This window comes from Hemitrygon akajei, chromosome 4, assembly GCF_048418815.1.
Source record: "Hemitrygon akajei chromosome 4, sHemAka1.3, whole genome shotgun sequence".
NCBI lineage: Eukaryota > Metazoa > Chordata > Chondrichthyes > Myliobatiformes > Dasyatidae > Hemitrygon > Hemitrygon akajei.
Window position 1 is genome coordinate 197,303,456 of NC_133127.1, and position 27,080 is coordinate 197,330,535.

The 27,080-nt window shown below is 43.3% G+C and overlaps 1 protein-coding gene across 3 annotated transcripts in view; it reads right to left on the reverse strand.

Annotated features, from left to right (window-relative positions):
* rnf169 (ring finger protein 169) overlaps window positions 1–23,930 on the reverse strand; it is a 63,772-nt gene extending 39,842 nt beyond the window's left edge. For all 3 annotated transcript variants that reach the window (XR_012098786.1, XR_012098785.1, XM_073044372.1), the window contains exons 1-2: window positions 23,596–23,930; window positions 1,880–1,956 (exon numbers count right to left, since the gene is read on the reverse strand). Coding sequence is in view for 1 of the 3 variants with exons in the window: in XM_073044372.1 (XP_072900473.1) it covers window positions 1,880–1,956; window positions 23,596–23,893 (375 nt within the window). In the remaining 2 variants the exon portion in view is untranslated. The remainder of the gene's footprint in view (window positions 1–1,879; window positions 1,957–23,595) is intronic.
* Window positions 23,931–27,080: the final 3,150 nt, after the last annotated feature.

The following is a 27,080-nucleotide window of genomic DNA, read 5'->3' on the forward strand; positions in this document are numbered from 1 at the left end:
ACTGGCATAGATAGCAGAATGGCTGACAAGCAGGAGGCAGTGAGTGGGAATAAAAGGAGCCTTTGCTGGTTGGCTGTCGGTGGCAAGTGGTGTTCCTCAGGGTTTAGTTTTGTGTCCAAGTTTGCAGTTCATACAAAGATAGGTGAAAGGGGTAAGTAGTGCTTAAGAAGCAATATGATTGCAGCAGGACTTAGACAAATTAAAAGAATGGACAAAAATGTGCCAGTACTGGGAAATGTATGATAATGCACGTTGGTAAAAGGGAAAACAGTGTGGACTATTATTTAAATGAGGAGAAGGTTCAAATGTCAGAGGTACGGAGAGACTTAAGAGTCCTCATGGAAGACTCCCAGAAGGTTAATTTACAGGTTGAGTCTGTGGTAAAGAAGGCAGATGCAATGTTGGCATTTATTTCAAGGGGAATAGAATATAAAAGGAAGGAGATAATGCTGAGTCTTTATAAGACACTAGTCAGGCCACACTTGGAGTACTGTCAACAGTTTTGGGTTCCATATCTCAGAAAGGATGTGTTGTCATCGGAGAGAGTCCGGAGGAGATTCACAAAGATGATTCTTTGGAAGGACAAACCAGAAAGCTGAGTACAGGGTTAATGGTCGGTTACTTAAGAGTGTGGATGAACAGAGGGACCTTGTGGTTCAAATCCATACATCCCTCAAGGTTGCTGCACAGGTTGATAGGATAGTTAAGAAGGCCAATGGGATGCTAGGCTTTATTAATAGGGGGATTGAGTTCAAGAGTAGAGAGGTCATGTTGCAAATCTTCAAATCTCTGGTGAGACCACACTTAAAGAGTATTGTGTTCAGTTCTGGTCACCTCATTATAGATGATGGATGTGGATGCTATGGAGAGGGTGCAGAGGAGATTTACCAGGATGTTGCCTGGATTGGAAAACAAGTCTCATGAGGAAAGGTTAGCAGAGCTGGGACTTTTCTCTTTGGAGTGTAGAGGGATGAGAGGGGACTTGATAGAGGTCTACAAGATTATGAGAGGCATAGTAGGGTGGATAGTCAGTACCTGTTTCCCAGGGCACAAATAGCAAACACCAGAGGGCATACGTACAAAGTTAAGGGAGGGAAGTTTAGGGGAGACATCAAGGGTAAGTTTTTTTGCACAGAGGGTTATGGGTGCCTGGAATGACTTGCCAGGGATGGTGGTGGAGGCTAAAACATTAGGAGTATTTAAGAACCTCTTGGACAGGCACATGGATGAAAGAAAAATAGTGGGTTACGGGGTAGTGTGGGTTTAGTACTTTTTATTAAGGAATATATGGGTCGGCACAACACTGAGTGCTGAAGGGCCTGTACTGTGCTGTAGTATTCTAGTGTCTAGTGTTATTTTGAAACTGTAAAAGATGGAAATAAAAAAGTTATCTTGCTTAAAATATTAAAGAAATGTGTCATCTTTAACTTTATGCCTTTTGGAAATCAGGTCATCTTTCATTTGCTTACAGAAATCTTTTACAGAAATTTTGACCGGGGTGCCCAAAATTTTGCATGCCACTGTAGAAAGTAACATTACCACAAATAAAATATATTCCAAAAGATTGACAGCATAATGCTACTGGCACTTCATGCGTGATGAGACTTGGGTGTTGGGAAGGAGTTCAGTAGTCTTATGGGTCTGGGGGAAGAAGCTGTTCCTGCCATCAGGTCAGAAGTGGAGAAGATAAATCTGCATTTGGAGCCTGGAATGAATTCAATCTGCGATTTCATGGCTCTTCGATCCGATGTCAGGAACAGCGTGTATCCGCCAGAATATCCTGCAACAATGCACCTGACCCAGGGTCAACCAGCCCTGTGAGCAACGCGCCATCACCCGCTTGTCCTCTAAACAACAGCAGTAGCCAAAAGGGCAGTACCTGTCCAAGCTGGTTCTCAAACTCGTCGCGGACGTCAGCTGCTTTACTCAACACCAGTGGAGTACGGAACACAGGCTCTGCAAAGCAGAAGGTGAAAAAGGCAAACTCACTTAGGATGAAGCCAAATCCCATCTCAAGCAGCTCAAGGAATGAGCCCACATAACCACAGAATAACACAGGACAAGAAACTTCAATGCCGGCTTTGTGAACAATTTGCCAGTTAGTCCAATCCACCATTCTTTCCACATCACCCTGTATATTGTACATTCAAGTACTCAATACTATAGCATAGTACAGGCCCTTTGGTCCACAATGTTTTGCCGACCTTTTAACCTACTCTAAAGTCAATCTAACCATTCCCTCCCACATAGCCCTCCATTTTTACATAAGAACATAAAAAATAGGAGCAGGAGTAGGCCATTCGACCTGTCGAGCCTGCCCCGCCATTCACTAAGATCATGGCCTATCTGACCATGGACTCATCTCCATCCACCTGGCTTTTTCCCATAATCCTTAATTCTCCTACTATGCAAAAATCTATCCAAACCTGTGTTAAATATATGTACTGAGGCAGCCTCCACTGCTTCAATGGGCTGAGAATTCCACAGATTCACCACTCTTTGGGACAAGAAGTTCCTCCTCATCTCCATCCTAAATTTACTCCCCCGAACCTTGAGGCTATGTCCTCTAGTTCTAGTCTCACCTTCCAGTGGAAACAACCCTCTTGCCTCTACCTTATCTATCCCTTTCATAATTTTAAGCTTCTATAAGATTACCTCTCATTCTTTCGAATTCAATCTCTCTTTGCAGTTTAAACCCCTCATCTCTGGAATCTGGTAAACTTCCTCTGCATCGCCTCAAGTAGGGAGACCAGAACTGCACGCAGTACTCCAGGTGCAACCTCACCAGTACCCAGTATAGTTGCTGCATAACCTCCCTGCTCTTAAATTAAATCCCTACAGCAATGAAGACCATCATTTCATTTGCCTCTTGATAGCCTGCTGCACCTGCAAAACAACCTTTTGTAATTCACACACAAACACTCCCAATCCATCTGCACAGCAGCATGCTACAATCTTTTACCATTTATATCCATAATCTGATCTATTTTCCCTTCCCAAGTGCATGACTTCGCATTTACCAACATTGTACTCCATCTGTGAGACCCTTGCCCACTCACTTAACCTATCTATATCTCTCTGCAGACTCTCTGTATCCTCTGTACAATTTGCTTTTCCACTCAATTTAGTATCATCAGCAAACTTAGATATACTACACTCGGTCCCCTCTTCCAGATCGTTTTTCTATCATCCATGTGCCTACTTAAGAGTTTCTTAAATGTTCCTAATGTTCTTAAATGTATCTGCCCCTACCACGACCCCTAGCAGGGCATTCCATGCACCCATCACTCTCTGTGTAAAAATCTTACTTCTGATATCCCCTCTATACTTTCCTCTAATAACCTTAAAATTATGACCCTCGTATTAGCCATTTCCACTCTGGCAATTCTGGACTAAATGAACCAATGAAGTATGCTCAACAGCTGTGACAGGGCTTGACTGTTATCACCTCTTACAAAGTGAAATCAAGTGACATAGAAGACAGCAGGACTTTGCTCTCAGATGAGCTCAATGCTTTCTATGCTTGCTTTGACCAACAAAATGTGGAGGAACTATCACGAAATCCCACAGCCCCCAATGACCCTGTGATATCAGTCTCTGAGACTGGCGTGAGAGCATCCTTCAGGAGGGTGAAGCCATGGAATGGATCTGGAACAGCTGGGATACATGACTAAGTACTAAAGACCTGTGCTGTTCAATAGGCTGCATTGTTAACTGAGATCTTTAACCTCTCACTTCGGCAGACTGAAATACCCACCTGTTTCAATATAAAATATTGAATATATTATTCAATACAACATATTGAATAATATATTGCCTAAGAATATAGTGGTAACTTGCCTCAATGACAACACCAGACAACAAGGATTTTGGGCTGCTGATCATGAATATCACCATGAAATTTCCCTATCATGCACCATGTTTTTGAAATTGCCTGTATTTGTTATTTCAATTCATAATTCAAGTCAATTAAAATGTTGCCACAATGTAAGCTGACAAGTCTTCTGATTTGTCCAGGCATGCCTGGGCATGTTTAGTCAGGGTGGATGCTGCATGACAGGGCAGGTTTTTGAAAGGCTTTAAAGGCATCACGCACACACCGTTCTACGCATTGTGTTTACATGTGCATCTGTTCGCGATCACATTGATATGCATGTTCTACCTGCATAGCATATTGTGTGTACTCATTATAATAAAGTAATTGTATTTTCAGGAGTATTTGTGATAGCAAAATTTTGGGCTCCTTATTTAAGAAAGGATGTGCTGACATTGGAGAGGGTTCAGAGAAGATTCACTAGAATGATTCAAGGAATGAGAGGGTTGACATATGAGGAACGTCTGACCACTCTTGGACTGTACTCCTTGGAGTTTAGAAGAATGAGGGGGGACCTCATAGAAACATTACGAATATTGAAAGGCATAGACAGAGTGGATGTGGCAAAGTTGTTTCCCATGGTGGGGGAGTCTAGTACGAGAGGACATGACTTGAGGATTGCAGAGCGCCCATTCAGAACAGAGATGCGAAAAATTTTTTTTAGCCAGAGGGTGGTGAATCTATGGAATTTGTTGCCACAGGTGGCAGTGGAGGCCAAGTCATTGGGTGTATTTAAGGCAGAGATTGATAGGTATCTGAGTAGTCAGGGCATCAAAGGTTATGGTGAGAAGGCGGGGGAATGGGACTAAAGAGGAGATTGGATCAGCTCATGATGAAATGGCGGAGCAGACTCGACATATGCCCCTTTGTCTTTTGGTCTTATGGTCAAAATGTCTCGACAATGTTGCAACAGCTGCAAGACTTTGTTATATTTGTGGTGAGTGTGCACTTAAATCTCAAAGATGGAACATGACTCATGCATGGAATGGGCTGTCGGCGATGGCAGTGGAGGCAGATATGATAGGGTCTTTTAAGAGACTCCTAGATAGGTACAAAAATAGAGGACTATGGGTAACCCTAGGTAATTTCTAATGTAAGGACATGTTCGGCACAGCTTTGTGGGCCGAAGAGCATGTATTGTGCTGTAGGCTTTCCATGTTTCTATGACTGCTCTCATAAAGAAAGGCTATGAGCTCTATTTGGGTGTAAAATTGGTGACCAAGACAAAGTCTGGGCTCCTCACACTTGTTGCACAACACAAGCTGTCGACCTCAGAGCTTGGCTCAGCGGTACTCGGAAGTCAATTACAAACAAGAGAAAATCCGCGAATGCCAGAAATCCAAGCAACACAGACAAAACGTTTTGTGTGAGTTAGTCGGAAGTCAACGCCATTTGCTGTCCCAATGATACGGTGAGAGTAGAAGGATTATGTGACAGACTGCTAATGTGTCTTGTTTGTCTGCTAAAAACAAGAAATACATTGAATAGTCAAAGTTTCAGGCTGAGACCCTTCTTCAGGACTGATTACTATTTTCCATAGATGTTGCCTGACTTGCTGAGTTCCTCCAGCATTGCATGTGTGTTGCTTGGATTTCCAGCATCTGCAGATTTTCTTGTGCTCATGAAGTCACTGAATACCTAATCTCCCTTCAGCCATGTCGATAGTCTTCCAGTACCGAAACCACCAGTGACATGGAGTCTAGAGGAGGCAGATAAAGATGCCACCATGCCCGAGTCAGGAACAGAAAATAATACTGATACACATACAGATTTTGAACCCCTTGTATCAAGTGAGCCTTATCTGACAACTCAATCTGAGTTAAATGACCAGTTCAGAGACTTGGGTTTGTCATAGGCAAAAGCAGAATTACTGGGTTCAAGACTGCAAGGATGCAATCTGCTGTCACCAGGCACAATAATTTCCATGAAGGATTTTAATATTTTGAGGCAGATGTTTCCCAGAATAACTGATGCGAAGATTAAGGAAGGCATTTTTGTTGGTCCACACATCAAACAGGCCATCAATGACAGGCAATTTGAAGAACTTCTAGTGAGACTGAGAAAATCACATAGAAGGCATTCAAAGATGTTGAAAATTTTCCTGGCAACTACAGAGCACCAAACTATATGCAGCTGGTTGACAACATGCTTCAAGCACACAAAACCATGAAGTGCAGCATGTCACTAAAGATTCATTTTCTGCATTCCCATTTAGACTTTTCCCCTGCAAATCTTGGTGCTGTCAGTGACGAGCAATGTGAAAGATTTCACTCCATTACTGTCATGGAGAAATGGTATCAGGGCAACTGGAATCCATCAATGCTGGCTGATTATTGTTGGACACTTAAGCAAGAAGCCTCAGACACTGAGTACAAACAAAAATCACCAACAAAATATTTTTAGCTTATTTGAACTATTGCAAAGCATCAGCACCATTTTACAATTAAATTCATTATATTCAATGAAAGTTGATTTCTTGTTTCTCCAAGTTCCTACCTGATATAAGAAGTCTGAAATTATATTTGTGTTCAGCTTCAAGTGGTCTATCATGACAACAAAAATTTCTTACAAAGCAACATTTTCAAAATAATTTGCTCTCCAGTGCTTTTGTCCAGGACCACAGTGATTGAGTGTTTTGAAAGGGTGATGATGAAACAAATCAATTCTTGTCTGAGAAGTCACTTGGATCTGCTCCAATTTGCCTACCAGCACAACAGGCCCACAGCAGGTGCCACTTCATTGGCTCTTCACTCAACCCTGGAACACCTGAACAGCAAAGATGCGAACACTATGATGCTCTTTATTGACTACAGCTCAGCATTCAATACTATCATCCCTTCAAGATTAATCAATAATCTTCAACACTCAGCCTCAATACTTCCTTGTGCAAATGGATTCTTCATTTCCTCTCTTGCAGACCCCAGTCAGTTCAGATCTCCACGTTCTCTATCAGCATTGATCCGCCACAAGGCTGTGTGCTTAGCCCTCTGGTCTACTTGCTTTACACCTATGACTGTGTAGCTAACCACAGCACCAATGTCCTACTTAAGTTTGCTGATGACACCACTGTTGTAGGCTGAATCTAAGGTGGTGATGAATTGGCATGTAAGAAGAGATTGAAAATCTGGCTGAGTGGTGCCACAATAACCATCTCTCACTTAATGTCAGCAAGACCAAGGACCTGATTAATGACTTCAAGAGGAGGAAACCGGAAGTCCATGAGCCAGTCCTCATTGGGGGAATCAGAAGTGGAGAGGGTCAGCAACTTCAAATTCTTAGGTATCATTATTTCAGAGGATCTGTCCTGGGCCCAGCACAGAAGTGCAATTATGAAGAAAGTATGGCAACGCCTCTACTTCCATACAGGTTTGCAAAAATTTGTTATGACATCTCAAAATTTGACAAACATCCATAGAGGTGTAGTGGAGAGAATACTGACTGGCTGCATCACAGCCTGGTATGGAAATACTAATGCCCCTGAATGGAAAATACTGCAGAAAGTAGTGAATACGGCCCAGTTCATCATGGGTAAAGCCCTCCTCACAACTGAATGAATTGTTTCACAAGAAAGCAGCATCCATCATCAAAGACCCCCAGCACCCAGAGGTCATGCTCTCTTTTGACTGCTGCCGCCAGGAAGAAGGTACAGGGGTCTCAGGTCCCATACCACCAGGTTCAGGAACAGTTATCACCCCTCAAACATCAGGCTCTTGAACCAGAAGGGATAACTTCACTCAAATTCATTTGCCCATTACTGAACTGTTCCCATAAACTATCGACTCACTTTCAAGGACTCTTCATCTCATGTTCTTGATATTTATCGCTTATTTATTTATTTATTTATTATTCTTATTTCTTTGTTCTTTCATTCTTTTTGTATTTGCAGTCAGCTGTCTTTTGCACACTGCTTAACCGCCCTGCTGGTGTGGTCTTTCATTGATTATAATCGGATTTATTGAGTATGCCTGTAAGAGAACGAATCTCAGGGTTGTATATGGTGACATATATAGTTGAAAGAAAAAGTTTGTGAACTCTTTGCAATTACCTGGTTTTCTGCATTAATTACTCAAAATGTGGTCTGATCTTCATCTAAGTCACAATAATAAACAAACACGATCTGCCTAAACCAAGGCTTCTCAACTAGGGTTCCACAAGAGATTGTGATTAAAAACAATAAACATTATTTTTTGAACTTTGCGCAACATGTGATGCTAGTGCTCGCAGTGGTATGCAATGACTGAGCAGCCCTCAGCCCAGAATGGCAGTCAGCAGTAGGACCATATTTATTTGGTTGAATCCATTTTCAGTTTTTGATGTGAGATAGAGGAAGCTGTTGATTTCACAGAGGGGAGGATGATAGGCTGATAATTGGTGAGTGCTGTATTGCATGGAGTAGAGGACGGTGGGCTGATAATTGGTGAGTGCTGTATTGAGTGGAAGACAATAGGCTAATGAGGAGCATGAAGAGCATTTTCCAAACATTGAATGGACTCACCCAATTTGGGCTGTGACGTCAGCATCTCCCTCCCAAATTGCCTCCCCCAACTTCCCCTGACATGCCGCCGATTGGTTTATGGGAGTGAACAATCTAACAGTATAATAGAAAATTGGAGGGAAATTTTCATTCTAAAGACAGTCATGTGTGGCGGTTTTTGAAGAGGAGGTGAGATGGAAGAGGAGGATTCTAAGCCTAGGCCTAAAGACAATTCTGAAAAGGTTATTGATGAAGAATTACTACCTTCTGGTTCATTCAACTGCACCAGTGCAACAGTGGACACAAAAAAAATCTGTCCTTACAATGAAAGGTGTTATCAATGGGTTTTATATGGTCTAGTGATCCAACTTGTCCTATTCCATTGTGCCTAGTCTGTGGAGAACAACTTACAAATGTAGCGATGGCTCCAGCAAAATTGAGTAAAAAAAAAGACACTTAACTGCAAATCACAGTCACGACATGTAAAGGTGCTGATTATTTTAAATGACTATTGGAATCTCCAAAACAAACAGATGAAAGCTTTTGAAAATAAAGTCACAGTCTGCAAGATTCCCAAGAAGCATGTTATTTTGTTATTTAGTAGCTTAAGGCCAGTTCCCTCAAGAATGTTAAAAAGAAAACTGTGTGAAAACTTGGACAAAGAGCACACCAATCTCCTGCTAGATACAAAAATCCAGTGGCCTAGCAGAGGAAGAGTTTTGAGCTGAAAGGTGAATTCCAGGAGTACTTTCAAGAAAATAATAGGCCAGATTTTGCTGAGTGTTTTGAAGATGAAGCAAGGCTGCACAAATTAGCCTACTTAACAGGCATTTTTCATCATATGAACCAGTTGAACAAGTCCCTACAAGGCCCTAGAGAAAATGTTTTGACTTCAGGTGACAAGATTCTTGGATTTAAAAGGAAACCGATTCTTTGGAAAAACCATGTTGCAAAAGAAAATTGACATATTTACACTGCTGCCTGGGCTTGAGAGTGAGGAAGGATCTCAGAAAGTCTCGAGTCTTATGGAAAACCTCTTGGAAAGACTGCAGAACAAAATTGAACAGCATTTTCCCCCCTTTCAACACAAATGTATGACCGGGTGAGGGACCTTTTCTCTGAATCTTCTACTCAGCCTAAGAACTTGACTTTGAGAGAAGAGGAAGAATTTTGTAAGCTGCATTCTGATTGTGCACTCAAGATGAGATTTATTGACCTGCCCCTGGATAAATTCTGGATATCTGTGAAAGAAGAGTATCCTCCCATTCATAGGAAAGAAATTAACATTTTACTGCAGTTTTCAAATTCTTACATGTATGAGCAAGCTTTTTCTTGTTTAACAAGCATCAAGAGCATGGATAGATTGTCTCATTTCAGTTGAAGGTGAAATCTGTGTGTGCTTATCTCAAGGTCGACTCAGAATTGAGAAATTTATTATGCTTTCCTTATGAGTTTTTTAAATTTATGAAAGGGAAAGAAAGGGATTAATTTAAAGAAAGGTAAGCTACACTTAACTATCTTTTTTTCAAGAAAGGTTGGCTAAAAATTCATTCTCTAGTCAAAAGAACACTGACAATTATTTTTGGATTATTATATCTACAACTTATTGATCATACTAACATACCGTGGCTGTAGATAAAATAATTTTTATGCAGGGTTTCCTTGAGACTTGAAAATTATTTCAAGGGTTCCTCCAGGGCAAAGAGGTTGAGGAAGGCTGGCTTAAACTGATATCACACAAAAAATTGTACATTTCATGTCTTTATTGAATACATTGTACATTGTTTAATCATTCACAGTCCAGGCTGGAAAAAGTATGTGAACCCTTGCATTTAATAATTGTAGAATCTCCTTTTGCAGCAATAACCTGTACCAAACATTTCCTGTAGCTGCTGATCAGACTTGCAGAATGGCAAGGAGGAATTTTAGACCATTCCTCCATACTAAACTATTTTAGTTCATCATTACTTCTGGGAAACCTTGCATGAACAGCCCTCTTCAGGTCATGCCATAGCATCTCAATTGGGTTAAGCTCTGGACTCTGACCTGACCATTCCAAAACACAAATTTTCTTCTTTTTAAAACATTCTGTTGTTGATTTACCCTTGTGTTTCAGATCATTGTCTTGTTGCATCATCCAACTTCTATTAAACTTCAGGTGATAGACCACTACCCTGACATTCTCCTATAAAATGTCTTGATATGATTTTGAATTCATTGTTCCCTCAATGAATGCAACTGTCCAGACTCTGAGGCAGCAAAACAGCCCAAACCATGATGCTCCTTCCACCATGCTTCACAGTTGGGATGAGGTTTTGGTGATGGTGTGCAGTACCCTTGTTCCTCCAAACATAACGGTGTGCATTTCTGCCAAAAAGTGCAACTTTTGTCTCATCTGTCCACAGAACATTGTCCAGAAACTTTGTGGAACATCCAGGTGGATGGAAAAAGTTCTTTCAAGTATGTAAAAAATAAAAGATAGATGTAAGTGGATATAGGACTGCTAGAAAGTGAGGCTTGAGAAATAATAACAGGACCAAGGAGATGGCAGATGAACTAAACAAGAATTTTGCATCAGTCTTTACTGTGGAAGATACTAGCAGTGTAACAGATGTTGAAGGGTGTGACAGAAGAGAAGTGGGTGCAGTTACTATTACAAGGGAGAAGGTGGTAAAAAAGCTGAAAGATCCATGGGTACATAAGTCACCTGGACCAGATGAATCGCACTCTAGGGTTCTGAAGGAGGTAGTGGCAGAGATTGCAAATGTTACTCCACTCATTAAGAAAGGAGGAAGGCAACAGAAAGGAAATGATAAACCAATTAGCCTGACCTCAGTGGTTGGGAAGATGTTGGAGTCAATTGTTAAGGATGAGGTTATCCTATCCTTAACAAGATAGGACAAAGTCAGCATGGTTTCCTTAAGGAAAATCATGCCTAACAAACCTGTTGGAATTGTTTGAGGTTACACATAAGACAGATAAAGAGGATGCAGTGGATGTTGTATATTTGGACTTTCAGAAGGTCTTTGACAAGGTGCCACACATGAGGCTGCTTACCAAGTTAAGAGCCCATGGCATTCCAGGGAAGTTACTAACATGGTTAGAGCATTGGCTGATTGATAGGAGGCAGCAAGTGGGAATATAAGGATTTTTTTCTGGTTGGCTGCCAGAGTATAGTGGTATTCCACAAGGGTTGGTGTTGGGACCACTTCCTTTTATGCTGTATATAAATGGTTTAGATGATGAACTAGATGGCTTTGTTGCCAAGTTTGCAAATATATGAAGATTGGTGGAGGTGCAAGTAGTGTTGAGGAAACAGCTAGGCTGCAGAAGGATTTAGACAGATTAGAAGAATGGGCAAGAAAATGACAAATTAAATACAATGTTAGAAAATGCATGGTCATGCACTTTGGTAGTAGAAATAAAAGTGAAGACTATTTTCTAAATGGAGAGAAAATCCAAAAATCTGAGATGCAAAGGGACTTGGGAGTTCCTTTGCAGAACACCCTAAAGGTGAATTTGCAGGTTGAGTCGGTGGTGAGGAAGGCAAACGCAATGTTAGCATTCATTTCAAGAGGTCTAGAATACAAAAGCAGTGATGTGATGCTGAGGCTTTATAAAGCACTGGTGAGACCTCACCTTGAGTACGGTATTGTGAACAGTTCTGGGCTCCTCATCTAAGAAAAGATGTACAGGCACTGGGAGGGTTCAGAGGAGGTTCTCTAGGATGGTTCCGGGAGTAAAAGGGTTATCATAGGAGGAACGTTTGATAACTCTGGGTCTGTACTCGCTGGAATTTAGAAGGGGGGGGGGGGAAATCTCATTGAAACCTTTAGAATGCTGAAAGACCTAGACAGATTAGATGTGGAAAGAATATTTCCCATGGTGAAGGAGTCTAGGACAAGAGGGCACAGATTCAGGATAGAGGGGTGTCCATTTAAAACAGAAATACAGAGGAATTTCTTTAGCCAGAGGGTGGTGAATTTGCGTAATTTATTACCACAGGCAGCCGTGGAGGCCAGGTAGTTGGATGTATTTAAGGCAAACCTTGATCAGTTCTTGATTGAACACAGCATCAAAGGTTATGGGGAGAAGGCTGGGGAGTGGGGCTGAGTAGGGGAAAACAGGATCAGCCATGATTGAATGGTGGAGCAGACTCGATGGGCCAAATGCTCATTAGTCTTATGGTCTTTTGCAAACTTGAGATGTGCAGCATCGTGTTTTTTTTTGAAGACCAGTGAGTTCCTCTGTGGTGTCCTTCCACAAACACTATTCTCGTTCAGTGTTTTTCTTATAGTGGACACATGAACAAGACTAGAGTTCTAGAGATTTCTGCAGGTCTTTTGCTGTTATCTTTGGTTCTTTTACACCTCTTCAGCATTCATTGCTTGGAACACTCGACTGTATATAGATTTTGTAGAAGGCATTGTCCCAGAAGTTCTCATACTATTTTTGAACCTAGACTGTGATTGTTTAAATAGTGTACTCAGTATTGATGAGAAGTATAATTGTGTGTTATTAGTTTAAGCAGATGGTGTTTGTCTATTATTGTGACTTAAATGAAGATCAGACCACATTTTATGAGTATTTAATGCAGAAAACCAGGTAACTGCAAAGGGTTCACAAACATTTTCTTGCAACTATATGTACTTCGATTTAAAAAAATTTTGAACTTTGAAAAGGTCTCTGGCTGTCCACTTGATCTATGCTTTTTATTATCTTGTACATCTCTATCAAAGTCACCTGTCATCCTCCTTCACTCCAAACAGAAAAGCCCTAGCTTGCTTAACCTTTCCTCATAAGACATGCTCTCTAATCCAGGCAGCATCCTGGTAAATCTCCTCTGCATCCTCTGTAAAGCTTCCACATCCTTTTTACAGTGAGAGGACCTGAACTGTACACAATATTCCAGGTGTGGTCTAGCCAGGGTTAGAACAATTAATTTCAGGTCTTAATTGGAGGAACTCAGGGCCTTGAGAGAAGGTTACAGAGCTGTAGAAGGATGCAAGCATGGAGGAATTAAAGGGAATCAAAACAACGGAGACAGAAATCATCAGTCCATCCAATCATCACATCCCTCCCACACCCAAGGCTAGACATTAACTTCAAAACAACTCCTAGCGACTAGCGACAGGTTGCTATCGATGCAATGCTCCTTAGACAGGATGAAGAGATCAATACTCCCCAATGCCATTCGGCTTTACAATTCAACCGCCAGGAGTAAGATATGTTAAAGTGCCGGGGTTAGGACTCAATGTATTTAAGTAAACTACTTAAGAACTTTTTAAAAGCTATTATTAATGCTTTTTGAGAGGGTGATTTTAGATGCATATCATATTTTTACTGAGTTAAGTATTGTATGTAATTAGTTTTGCTACAATAAGTGTATGGGACATTGGAAAAAATGTTGAATTTCCCCATGGGGATGAATAAAGTATCTATCTATCTATCTTCTTCCTTGAGGGCATCCAGGGCAAGGAAACACAACAAAAATCTTCCCCACACAGAGTGGAACTTCGGAACTCTTTGAAACTGTCAAGGCTAGGGTGAAGGGGCTGATTATTTGGGAGAAATTGGATCAAATAAAAAGTTCCAAACAAAATCAAAGCAGGGTTTTGGGGAATTACAGAACAGAAGTGGTTTCAACATCTATTATTAAACTGAAAGCTAGAAGAGATTTAAAGAGCTGAGTGAGCTGTTCCTGATCAGTACTATGGAACAACAAATTGACAACACCAGTGAAAGGCTTCAACCCGTCAGTACTACATTAAGACCATAAGACATAGGAGCAGAATTAGACCATTCAGCCCACTGAGTCTGCTCATCATTCCAGCATGACTCGAGGAAATCTGCAGATGCTGGAAATTCAAGCAACACACACAAAATGCTGGTATGGAGAAAAAAGAGAGGAAAAAAGGGGGAGGATAAATAAATAAATAAGGGATGGGGTAAGAGGGGAGAAGGGGCATTAACGGAAGTTAGAGAAGTCAATGTTCATGCCATCAGGTTGAGTGTGGCTTCATCTTGACAGTAGAGGAGGCCATGGATTGACATATCAGAATGGGAATGGGACGTGGAATTAAAATGTGTGACCACTGGGAGATCCTGCTTCCTCTGGCAGACAGAGCATAGGTGTCTCTATGTGTCTCTATAGGTGTCTCAATGAAACGCTCTCCCAGTCCCCGTTATGTCAATCCATGGCCTCCTCTACTGTCGAGATGAAGCCATACTCAGGTTGGCGGAACAACACGTTATATTCCGTCTGGAAAGCCTCCAACCTGATGGCATGAACATTGATTTCTCTAACTTCCGTTAATGCCCCTCCTTCCTTCTTACCCATCCCTTATTTATTTATTCTCCCTCCCACCCTTTCCCACTATTTTCATCTTTCTGTCCCTCTCACAATCACTCTTTGCCTGCTCTCCATCTTCCTCTGGTGCTCCCCTCCCCCTTTCTTTCTCCCTAGGCCTCCCGTCCCATGATCCTCCCCCTTCTCCAGCTGTGTATCCCTTTTGCCAATCAACTTTCCAGCTCTTAGCTGCATCCCTCCCCCCATCTTCTCCTATCATTTCAGATCTCCCCCTCCCTCTTTCAAATCGCTATCTCTTCTTTCAGTTAGTCCTGACAAAGGGTCTTGGCCCGAAACGTCGACTGTACTTCTTCCTATAGATGCTGCCTGGCCTGCTGTGTTCCACCAGCATTTTGTGTGTTTTCCATCATGGCTGATTTATTTTCCCTCTCAACCTCATTCTCCTGCCTTCTCCCTGTAACATTTGACAATTTAACTAATCAAGAACCTATAACTTTAAATATATCCTATAACTTGGCCTCCATAGCTGTCTGCAGCAAAGAATTCCACCTGCTAGCTGAAAATATTTTTCTCATCTCTGTTCTAAATGGGTGTCCCTCTAGTCCAAGGCCATTCCCTCTGATCCTACACTCATCTACTATAAGGAACATACTCTCCAAATCCACTAGACCTTTCAATATTCAACAGTTTTTAATGAGATTCCCCATTATTCTAAACGTCAGTGAGTACAGGCCCAGAGCTATTAAATGTTCCCTTTTGTTTCCAGAATCATTCTCATGAACCTCCTCTGGATCCTCTCCAATGCTAGCACATCTTTTAGTAAGGGGCCCAAAACTCCTCACTGTACTTTGATCAATGCCCTATAAAGCCTCAGCATTATATTCCTTCTGAGGCATGGTCATCGTCCTGAACTATTAACTCCATTCATGAAACTCTTATTTCTCACATTACCAGACCTTCCCATCAAGTTCACATCCATTCCAGTCAAATCAGACCCACCCGCAACCCCTTTCTTAGTGTATACATTACAGTATAGAAACAGGCCCTTTGGCCTACAATATTGTGTCAAACCAAATAAATTAGTTATCAAAAGACCAACTAAATTAATCCCTTCTGCCTATACAATGTCCATATCCCTCTATTTTCCTCAAATACCCGCACCTATCTAAAAGTCTCTAATGTATCTGGCTTTACCACCACTCCAGGCGGCAGATTCCAGGCACCCACCAGTCTCTGTGTAGAAAATACACCTATCACATCTCCTTTGAAATTACCCTCACTCACCATACATACACACCCTCTGGTATCAGACATTTCAACCCTGGGAAAAAGATACTGTTTGTCTGTCTATGCCTCTCATAATCTTGTAAATCTCTACCAGTTCTCCCCTTAACCCCCACTGCTCCAGAGAAAACGACCCAAGTTTGCCCAACCTCTCATTATAGCACATGCCCTTTAATCCGGGCAACATCCTGGTAAACCTCTTCTGCATCCTCTCCAAAGCCTCAACATTCTTCCTATAATGGGGTGACCAGAACTGTATGCAATATTCCAGTTAGGGCTTAACTTGACTTTTGTAAAGTTGCAACATAACTTCCTGACTTTCGAACCTTAATGCCACATGCCTTCTTAACCACCCTGTCAATTGTCTTCTCAATTATCTTCTGAAAGGTTTTACTGGATTTGCTTTCTCTACACTCTTGGGCAGTGAAAACCAGACTGGAGCCACAGCCAGTGTGAAAGGCGTTTCCTGACATCTCTACTGCTTTGGATAATTGCTTTGAATCGGTGTCTTTTGCCTCCCAAACTTGCCACCAATAGCAACAGTTCCTCTTTAATCACTTTGTTCATACATGCTCTTTCCCAATTGCTTCTCAACCTCTGCTCAGTGGCAGACAATTCCAACATTTCCATAAATTAAGTCCTTCCACTCTACCAAACCTTCTCCACACCCTCACATCCCACAATGTGCTCCATCACCATTATTCTCAACACTGGTGCTGTACGATCCTCAATCTCCATTCTGCTCCCTGTACTTTGGACAGACTCTATTCTAACTACACCTACAAGTCTGTACTGTAGTGGGCCATATCTCAAAGGAAGGAGATAGAGAGTTGATCATTGACTTCAAGAATCAGTGCTGTACATCAATGGTACTGAGGTCACGAGGAGTTCTTGGAATAAACATCATTCATAGCCTCTCCTGGTCCAAACATGGCCAAGAAGGCTCACTAACACCTCTATTTGAAAATCTCCCTCAAAAGATAATTGTCATGTCAGTTTTTTTGACCTACGTTCCTAAACTGTGGAATTCAATACCTAAATCTATAAGGGATGCAGATGTTGACACTTTAAAATGCCAACTCAAAACCTATTTATTTAACCTTGCTTTTTATTTTTATGTTTTCACTTTATCCCATTGTAAAACACTTTGAACTACATTCTGTATGGAAACTGCTCTATAAATAATAATTAGTACTTTCTCAAGAGGCTAAAAAAATTATGCATGTTCTTTTTGACTCTCAGACGCACCAAATGATAGGATGGACATTTGGCTTCACAATCTACACTGTGGCCCTTGCTCCTTACCGCATACTGTAATCCTCAAAGCATCAACAGCACCAGCCTACCCACCATCAAGGGCATATCTACAGAAAGGTGCTGGAAAAAGGCCAGTAACATCATGAAGGATCCCACCCGGCCTGCTTATGGACTGTTTATCCCACTCTCTTCAGGGAGGAGGCTATGTAGCATCCACACCAGGACCACCAGACTCTAAAAGTTACTTTCCCCAAGCAGTGAGGTTGATCAACATCTCCACTCACTAACCCACCCCTCCACACCCCCAATCACCACTACTTTATCATTTCCTGTCAGTCACCTTAAGTACAGACAGTCCTGTGCCTAGTGTCACTTTATGGGCATACAATCAATGTATATAAGCTATGTTATGTATTTAATTTCATTGTGTTTTTTTATTATTGTCTTCTTTATCTTATACTGTTTTTTTTTTGGGGGGGGGCTGCATCTGATCCAGAGTAACAATTATTTTGTGCTCCTATACACTTGTGAACTGGAAATGACATTAAACAATCTTGAATCTTGAACTGTCACACTATCTTCTGTATTTTATTGTAGCTTTTCCCTTATACTATGTCGATGTACTGACGTGATGAAATGACCTGTATAGATGGCATGTGAAAACAAGTTTTCACTGTATCTTGGCACATGTGACAATAATAAACCAATTTAATAAAATTAAAGAGCAGATTAGATAAAGCATCTAAGATTTTGAGCAGCTTTGGCAGGACAATGGGGTGGGGGGGGGTAATTCACTGGTCAGCGAGATTAAAACAATGAGATACAATTGACACTGACGGGAGGAACAAGCAGTCGACTATTTGGCCTCTTATGCTTGTTCAATAAAATTATGGTTTAACTTTTACCTCTGTGGCAATTAAGGAGCAGAATTAGACCGTTTGGTCCATCATGGCTGATTTATTATCCCTTTCAACCCCATTCTCCTGCTTTCTCCCAGTTACCTTTGACATCCTGACTAAACAAGAACCTATCAATCTCCGCTTTAAATAAACCCAATAACTTGGCCCCCACAGCTGTCTGCAGCAATAAATTCTACAGATTCACCACCCTCTGGCTAAAGAAATTCCTCCTTATTTCTGTTCTAAAGGGACGTCCTTGTACTCTGAGGCGGTGTCCTCTGGTCTTAGGCTCCTCCATTATATGGAGCAACCTGTCCACCATGGAGAGCATTCTGATTGGTTGGATCACTGGTGTGGAGGCTCCAATGCACAGGATCAGGAAAAGCTGCAGACTCAGTCAGCTTCCCTCAGCATCGAGGACTCTAAAGGCAATACCTCAAAAAGGTCGCATCCATCTTTTAAGGACTCCCATCACACAAGACCTCTTCTCATTACTACCATCATGGAGGAGGACACAGGAGCCTACAGACCCATATTCAACATTTTAGAACAACTTCTTCTCCTCCCCGCCAGATTTCTGAATAGAGTCCATGAATCCATAAACACAACCTCATTATTTTGCTCTCTTCTTGCACTATATACTTTTCTATATATTGCAATGTATAGTAACTTTTACATATTGCTCTGTACTGCTGCTGCAAAACAACAAATTTCACAAGGTATGTGAGTGATAATAAACCTGATTCTGAATCTGATGCAGGGTTTCAACCTGAGATCCTGCCCAAACCACGGAGTTCCTCTAGCAGACAGTCGCCATCCATTCCACTGATTGTGTGTGACTGCTTCAGGCCTCCTTTGCAAAGACCTGAGGCACACAGAACATTCCTGGGTGCTCCCAAGCAGGTCTCCAATCGGTCAGTGGGGATACAACAATTTTTCGCTAAAGAAGCCATGGTGATGTTCTGGAGGCACTTTCTCTGTTCTATGGGAATATCTTGCTGTGTGATTCATCGATACAAAGTGGTTAGTGTAACACCATTACAGGGCCAGTGACCCAGGTTCAACTCCAGCTGCTGTCTGCAAAGAGTCTGTATGTTTTCCCCGCGACATTGTGGACTTCCTCTGGGTGCTTCCGTTTCCTCTAATTAGACATAAGAGCAGAATTAGGCCAGTCGGCCTATCGAGTCTGCTATACCATTTGTTTATGTTTGATTTATAATCCCTCTCAACCTCAATCTCCTGCCTTCTCCCTGTAACCTGACACCCTGACTGATCAAGAACCTATCAACCTCCATAAGTGATCAGCATTCACTCTATTTAAGCATTTCAATATTCGATAGATTTCCATGAGATTCATCAAAATTCCAGCAAGTACAAGTCCAGAGCCATCAAATGCTCCTCAAACATTAACCTTTTCACTTCTAGGATCATTCTCACAAACTTCCTCTGGACCTCCTTCCAAAGACATGGATTTATTGGTCACATGGGCTTAATTGGGTGTCGTGGGCCTGTTGGGCCAGAAGGACTTGTTATTGTGCTGTATCTGAAAATAAAATAAAATTCCAAGAGCATCATTACAGCGTGCAAATGACGTGGTGCACACATCAGGGGAAGCTGATTAAACAACCTTTGATACTTGGGATCCTGGTCTGTGAGAAGACATTGATATAGCTGGGTGGGAATTCTGCAGTGCTAGGATGCCTGCTGTTTAAGCTGCTGAACCAGAAAGGAACCTGGAGATTGCTGCTGTTCAGCACAACATGAGCTTTGTTCTGGGTCTGATGTGTTTTTTGAGTAACCAGCTGAAGATTATACTGTCATATGTTTACTTTTGCCTTTATATTATTCTCCCTTTTGCTGCTCAATATTTAATTTGATTTTGTTATGGTCGTGGTTTTTGTGGATGTGCTGTTTTTTTTGTTGTTTGTAGAAAAAAGAATTTTAAAAAAATTACCATAACTCTATCCAGCACCAGTGACCAATCAGGGTTCAATTCCTGCTGCTGTCTGTATGTTCTCAGCATGATCAGGTGCATTTCCACAAGGTGCTCCAGTTTTGTCCCTCATTCCAAAGACGGATGGGTTAGGGTTAGTAAGTGTTGGCCTGGAAGTGTGGTGACACTTGCAGGCTGCACCCAGCACATTTTCGGACAGTGCTGGTCATTGATGGAAACGTTATTTTTTACTGTGTGTTTTAATGTACGTATGACAACTAAACCTAATCTCCTTTTAATTTCAGAATCCAAACCAGCCTTCAAAATGTGCCCCAAACACTTCTGCCTTCACACTCAGCCACCTTTCTCCTTACACCATGCCTCAGAGTACAGACACTCACTGGCTCATGTTGGTCAGCACTATACTCGACCCTCCCCACTTCTATCCCCACCGTGGGGAGGATGCAGCAAAAAGGTGTTGTGAGAATGGTGGTAGACTCTGAAGAAGGGGTAATAATGGAGAAGTAGAGAGAGGGGATATAGAAGCAGAAATAGACTATTTGGCCCATTGAATCTGCGTCATCATTTTATCACGGCTAATCCAATTTTTCTCTCAGCCCCAATCTCCTGCCTTCTCCCTGTTTCCCTTCATGCCCTGACCAATCAAGAATCTATCAAACTCTGCCTTAAATATATGTAAACACTTGGTCTCCACAACTACCTGTGGCAAAGAATTCCACAGATTCATCTCTCTCTGGCCAAAGAAATTTTTCATCTCTGTTCTAAAAGGACGTTCCTCTATTCTGAGGCTGTGTCCTCTGGTGTTACATTCCTCCACCATAGGAAACATTCTCTCCATATCCACTCTATCAATACTTTTCATACTTTTCAATGAGGTCACCCCTCATTCTTCTGAATTCCAGTGAATACAGTTCCAGAGCCATCAAATACTCTTCATATGACAAGCCATTCAATCCTGGAATCAATTTCGCGAACCTCCTTGGAACCCTCTCCAGTTTCAGCACATCCTTTCTTAGATAAGGAGTCCAAAACTGCTCACAATACTCTAAGAGAGGCTTCACCAATGCTTTATAAAGTCTCAACATTACATCCTTGCTTTTATATTCTAGACCCCTTGAAATTAATACTAACATTACATTTGCTTTCCTCACCACCAACTCAACTTTCAAACTAACCTTTAGGGAATCCTGCACAAGGACTCCCAAGTCCCTTTGCACCTCAGTTTTTTGTATTTTCTCTCCACTTAGAAAATAGTGAACCTTTTCATTTCTTATACCAAAGCACATGACCGTACACTAGTCACTGGAAGCCAACCAGAAAAGGCTCCCTTTATTCCCACTCTTTGTCTCCCGCCAATCAGTCACTGCTTTACCCATGCTACAATCTTTCCTATAATATCGTGTGGTCGCAGCTTGTTAAACAGCCTTATGTGTAGCACCTTTTCAAAGGCCTTCTGAAAATACAAGCGCACAACATCAACCGATTCTCCTTTGCCTATCCTGCTTGTTATCTCTTCAAAGAATTCCAACAGATTTGTCAGGCAATATTTTCCTTTGAAGAAACCCTGCTGACTGTGGTCCATTTTATCACGTGCCTCCAAGTATTCTGAGACCTCATTCTTAATAATGGACTCCAACATCTTCCCAACCACTGAGGTCAGACTAACTAGCCTAGATTCCTTTCTTCTGCTTCTCTCCCTTCTTGAAGAGTGGAATGACATTTGCAATTTTCTAGTGATTCATGAAAGAACATTACTAATGCCTCCATGATCTCTTCAGCCACCTCTTTCAGAACCCTGGTGTGTACAGCATCTGGTCCAGGAGACTTATCTATCTTCAGACCTTTCAGTTTCCCCAAGAACTTTCTCTTTAGCTATGAACTTTTAACACTTCATGATCCCTGACACCTGGAACTTCCTCCATACTGCTGGTGTCTTCCACAGTGAAGACTGATGCAAAATACTTATTCAGTACATCCGCTATTGACCCCATTACTACCTCTCCAGCATTGTTTTCCAGCAGTCTGATATCCACTTTTGCCTCACTTTTACACGTCACGTATCTGAAGAAACTTTTGGTATCCTCTTTAATATTGCTGGCTAGCTTACTTTTGTATTCCATCTTTACCTTCTTAATGACTTTAGTTGCCTTCTGTTGGTTTTCAAAAGCTTTCCAATTCTCTAACTTCCCACTAACTTTTGCTCTATTATATGCCCTATCTTTAGCTTTTATGTTGGCTTTGATTTCTCTTGTTAGCCATGGTTGTGTCATCTTTGGACTACTTCTTCCTCTTTGGATTTATATATCCTGCACCTTATATATCTTTTCCAATCAATTCGGGCCAACTTTTCTCTCATGCCACTTTACTCCACTCTAATATTGATACATCTGACTTTAGCATCGCCTCTAATTTCAGGGTGAATTCGATCATATTATGATCACTTGTCCCTAAGCTCTCCAATCATTGCACAACACCCAATCCAGAATAACTGATCCTCTCATAGGCACTCTAGAAATTCCCCTCCTGGAATCCAACACCAAACTGATTTTCCTAATCTGCTTGCATATAGAAAACCCCGTGACTACTGTAACTTTGCCCTTTTGGCATGCATTTTTTTATCTCCCATTGTAATATGTAGGCCTCATCAATACTACTCTTTGGGGATCTGTATACAACTCCCATCAGGGTCTTTTTACCCTTGCAGTTCCTTAACTCTATCCATAATGATTCAACACCTTCCAACCCTTTGTCACCTCATTCTAATGATTTGATTTCATTTTTTACCAACAGAGCAACGCCACCTTCTCTGCCTTCCTACCTGTCCTTTTGATACAATGTGTATCCTTGGTCATTAAGCTTCTAGCTATAATCTTTCAGCCATGATTCTATGATGCATACATCATACCTGTCAATCTGCAACAATGCTGTATTCTTTATACTGTGCACATTCAAATATAACACCTCCAGACCTGTATTCACTGTTTTCAATTTTGTCCACCTTTTACGTTGCAACTCATCCTGTTGACTGTAATTTTGCCCTATCAAAGCCACTCCTCACCTCTGTTTGTAAACCAGCTACCTCATCTTCAGCACTATCATCTGCCTTTCCTATGATGCGACAGGAGTGGAGTGGGATGGGGAAACAGTCAGGGAGAGGGACTGGCAGGGGAGTGAGGCCACGTGAGGTGGCTGGGTACTGAGCAGCGAGCGGGAAAGATGGGGAGGAGAGTGAAGAGGGGAATGACAGGAATGGGGAGCAGGTGAGCATCAAGATTTGGGAAAATGACAGGAGGATGAAAATGTGGTTGGGTAATTCGGAGGTGGGGTGACAGGGAGATGGGGTGACCGTGGGGTGAGGGGTCAGGGTGATAGGAGACGGGGTGACAGAGGGATGGGGGTGGGGCTGACGGGAATGACAGGAGGATGAGGTGACTGGGTGGGCGGGAGTGCCGAGGAGAGGTGACAGTATGGGGATTGACAGAGTTATGGGGTGACAGCATATGGGGGATCCGTGGGAGGTAGATCCCCTCCCTCCCCGCTCACCAGCCTCCGGCCGCTGCTCCGTCTCCTGCTGCCGCCGCGGCTCCCGTTGCTTCTTCCGGCGGCCCCGCTGCCACAGGGCGGGCCGGCTGTCGCCCTGTCGGCAGAGCGGACAGGCCAGTCCGAGGCCGAGGCTCAAACCCAGGCCCAGACCGGCCTCGGGGATGGCACGGCTCAGGCAGCCACCACATAGCGAGGGGGCGGCGGTGGGCCCCGTGTCCCCGGCCGGGGACTGAGCCCGGAGCCGCGCTCCCTGCCGCCCTCGGCGGACCCGCGCTTCGCTCCCGCTCCACGCCGCCATCTTGTGGAGTCAGAGGGCCGGCCCCGTGGGAGCGCGCGGGGACGCGCCTCGTGTGCGCGCCTCCCGCTCAACGAACGCGAACCAGCCCCGTATCGACAGAGGGAGCGTCGCGCCATGAGAGGGACGGAACTGAGGGAGCGTCGTGGGGTGGGAGGGGTGGTACTGAGGGAGGGTCACACTGTGGGAGGGGTGGTAATGAGGGAGGGTCACACTGTGGGAGGGGTGGTACTGAGGGAGGGTCACACTGTGGGAGGGGTGGTAATGAGGGGGGGTCACACGGTGGGAGGGGTGGTACTGAGGGAGGGTCACACTGTGGGAGAGGAGGTACTGAGGGAGGGTCACACTGTGGGAGGGGTGGTACTGAGGGAGGGTCACACTGTGGGAGGGGTGGTAATGAGGGAGGGTCACACTGTGGGAGGGGTGGTAATGAGGGGGGGTCACACGGTGGGAGGGGTGGTACTGAGGGAGGGTCACACTGTGGGAGGGGTGGTACTGAGGGAGGGTCACACTGTGGGAGGGGTGGTAATGAGGGGGGGTCACACGGTGGGAGGGTGGTACTGAGGGAGCTTCACACTGGGAGGGGTGGTACTGAGGGAGGGTCACACTGTGGGAGGGGTGGTACTGAGGGGGGGGGTCACACGGTGGGAGGGGTGGTACTGAGGGAGCTTCACACGGTGGGAGGGGTGGTACTGAGGGAGGGCCACACTGGGAGGGGTGGTAATGAGGGGGGTCACACGGTGGGAGGGGTGGTACTGAGGGAGTGTCACTGGGAGGGGTGGTACTGAGGGAGCTTCACACTGTGTGAGGGGTGGTACTGAGGGAGGGTCACACGGTGGGAGGGGTGGTACTGAGGGAGGGTCACACTGTGTGAGGGGTGGTACTGAGGGAGGGCCACACTGTGGGAGGGGTGGTACTGAGGGAGCTTCACTGTGTGAGGGGTGGTACTGAGGGAGGGCCACACTGTGGGAGGGGTGGTACTGAGGGAGCTTCACACTGTGTGAGGGATGGTACTGAGGGAGGGCCACACTGTGGGAGGGGAGGTACTGAGGGAGGGCCACACTGTGGGAGGGGAGGTACTGAGGGAGGGTCACACTGATGGGTGGTACTGAGGGAGGGTCGCACTGTGGGAGGGGAGGTACTGAGGGAGGGTCATACCGTGGGAGGGGAGGTACTGAGGGAGTGTCACTGGGAGGGTGGTACTGAGGGAGCTTCACACTGGGAGGGGTGGTACTGAGGGAGGGTCACACTGTGTGAGGGGTGGTACTGAGGGAGGGTCACACTGTGTGAGGGGTGGTACTGAGGGAGCTTCACACTGTGGAAAGAGTGCTAACAATGGCAGATGTTGTGTTAGGGTGGAGAAGTGATGTGGAGTTTCTCTTAAACATTTCACCCTTCACTATTAACCCATGTCCTCGAGTTCTAGTCTCACCCAACCTAAGTAAAAAAAAAGCCTGCTTGTTTTTAATCCCCCTGACTCATTTGTATAGTTTAATCAAGCCTCCCCTCATTATCCTGCTCTCCAGTCTATTTAACCTTTACCTATAACTCAGGTCCACAAATCCTGGCAATATCTTTGTAAGTTTTCACTGTACTCTTTCAATTTTATTGATATCTTTCCTGTAGGTGGGTAACCAGAACTCCACATAAATCTCCAAATTAGGCCTCACTAACGTCAACAGGATCAGAATCAGGTTTATTATCACCGGCATGTGACGTGAAATTTGTTAACTTAGCAGCAGCAGTTCAATGCAATACATATTATAGCAGAGAAAAAATAATAATATAATAACTAAATTATTTACACTATATGTATATTGAATAGATTAAAAATTGTGCAGAAAACAGAAATATAATATACAAAAAATTGAGGTAGTGTCCAAGGGTTCAATGTCCATTTAGGAGTTGGATGACAGAGGGGAAGAAGCTGTTCCTGAATCGCTGAGTGTATACCTTCAGGCTTCTGTACCTCCTACCTGATGGTAACAGAGAGAAAAGGGTATGCCCTGGGTGCTGGAGGTCCTTAATAATGGACGCTGCCTTTCTGGGACACCGCTCCTTGAAGATGTCCTGGGTACTTTGTAGGCTAATACGCAAGATGGAGCTGACTAAATTTACAACCCTCTGCAACTTCTTTCAGTCCTGTGCAGTAGCTCTGCCCCCCCCCACCCCATAACAGGCAATGATGCAGCCTGTCAGAATGTTCTCCATGGTATATCAATAGAAATTTTTGAGAGTATTTATTGACGTGCCAAATCTCTTCAAACTCCATTTTTAATGAAGTATAGCTGCTGTCTTGCCTCTTTATAACTGCATTGATATGTTGGGACCAGGTTAGGTCCCCCGAGATCTCGACTCCAAGGAACTTTAAACTGCTCACTCTCTCCACTTCTGATCCCTCTATAAAGATCGGTATGTGTTCCTTTGTCTTGCCCTTCCTGAAGTCCACAATCAGCTGTTTCATCTTACCGATATTGAGTGCCAGGTTGTTGTTGCGACACCACTCCATAAGTTGGCACCCTCTCATCACCATCTGAGATTCTACCAACAATGGTTGTATCGTCAGCAAATTTATAGATGGCATTTGAGCTATACTTAGCCACAGTCATGTGTATACTAACCAGACACCCCTGAGGTGCACCCGTTTTGATCGTCAGCAAGGAGGAGACGTTATCACCAATCCATACAAATTGTGGTCTTCTGGTTAGGAAGTTGAGGATCCAATTGCAGAGGGAAGTGTAGAGACCCAGGTTCTGCAACTTCTCAGTCAGGATTGTGGGAATGATGGTTTTAAATGCATCCCAACTTCTGTACTCAATACTCTGATTCATGATTCTACATCCATAGGAGTCTGCAGAGATTTGGCAGGGCATGTAAACTTCGACAAACTTCTATAGATATATAGTGGAGTGTGTATTGACTGGCAGTATTACAGCCTGATATGGAAACATCAATGCCCTTGAACAGAAAATCCTACAAATGGTAGTGGATTTAGGCCAGTCCCTCACAGGTAAAGCCCACCCGCCAATTGAGCACATCTATATTAAATGCTATTGTATGAAAGCAGCATCCATCATCAGAGATCCCCACCACCCAGGTCATGATCTCTTTTCACTGTTGCCATCAGCGTCAAGACTCGCACAACCAGCTTCAGGAATAGTTACTACCCCTTAGCCATCAGGCTCTTGAA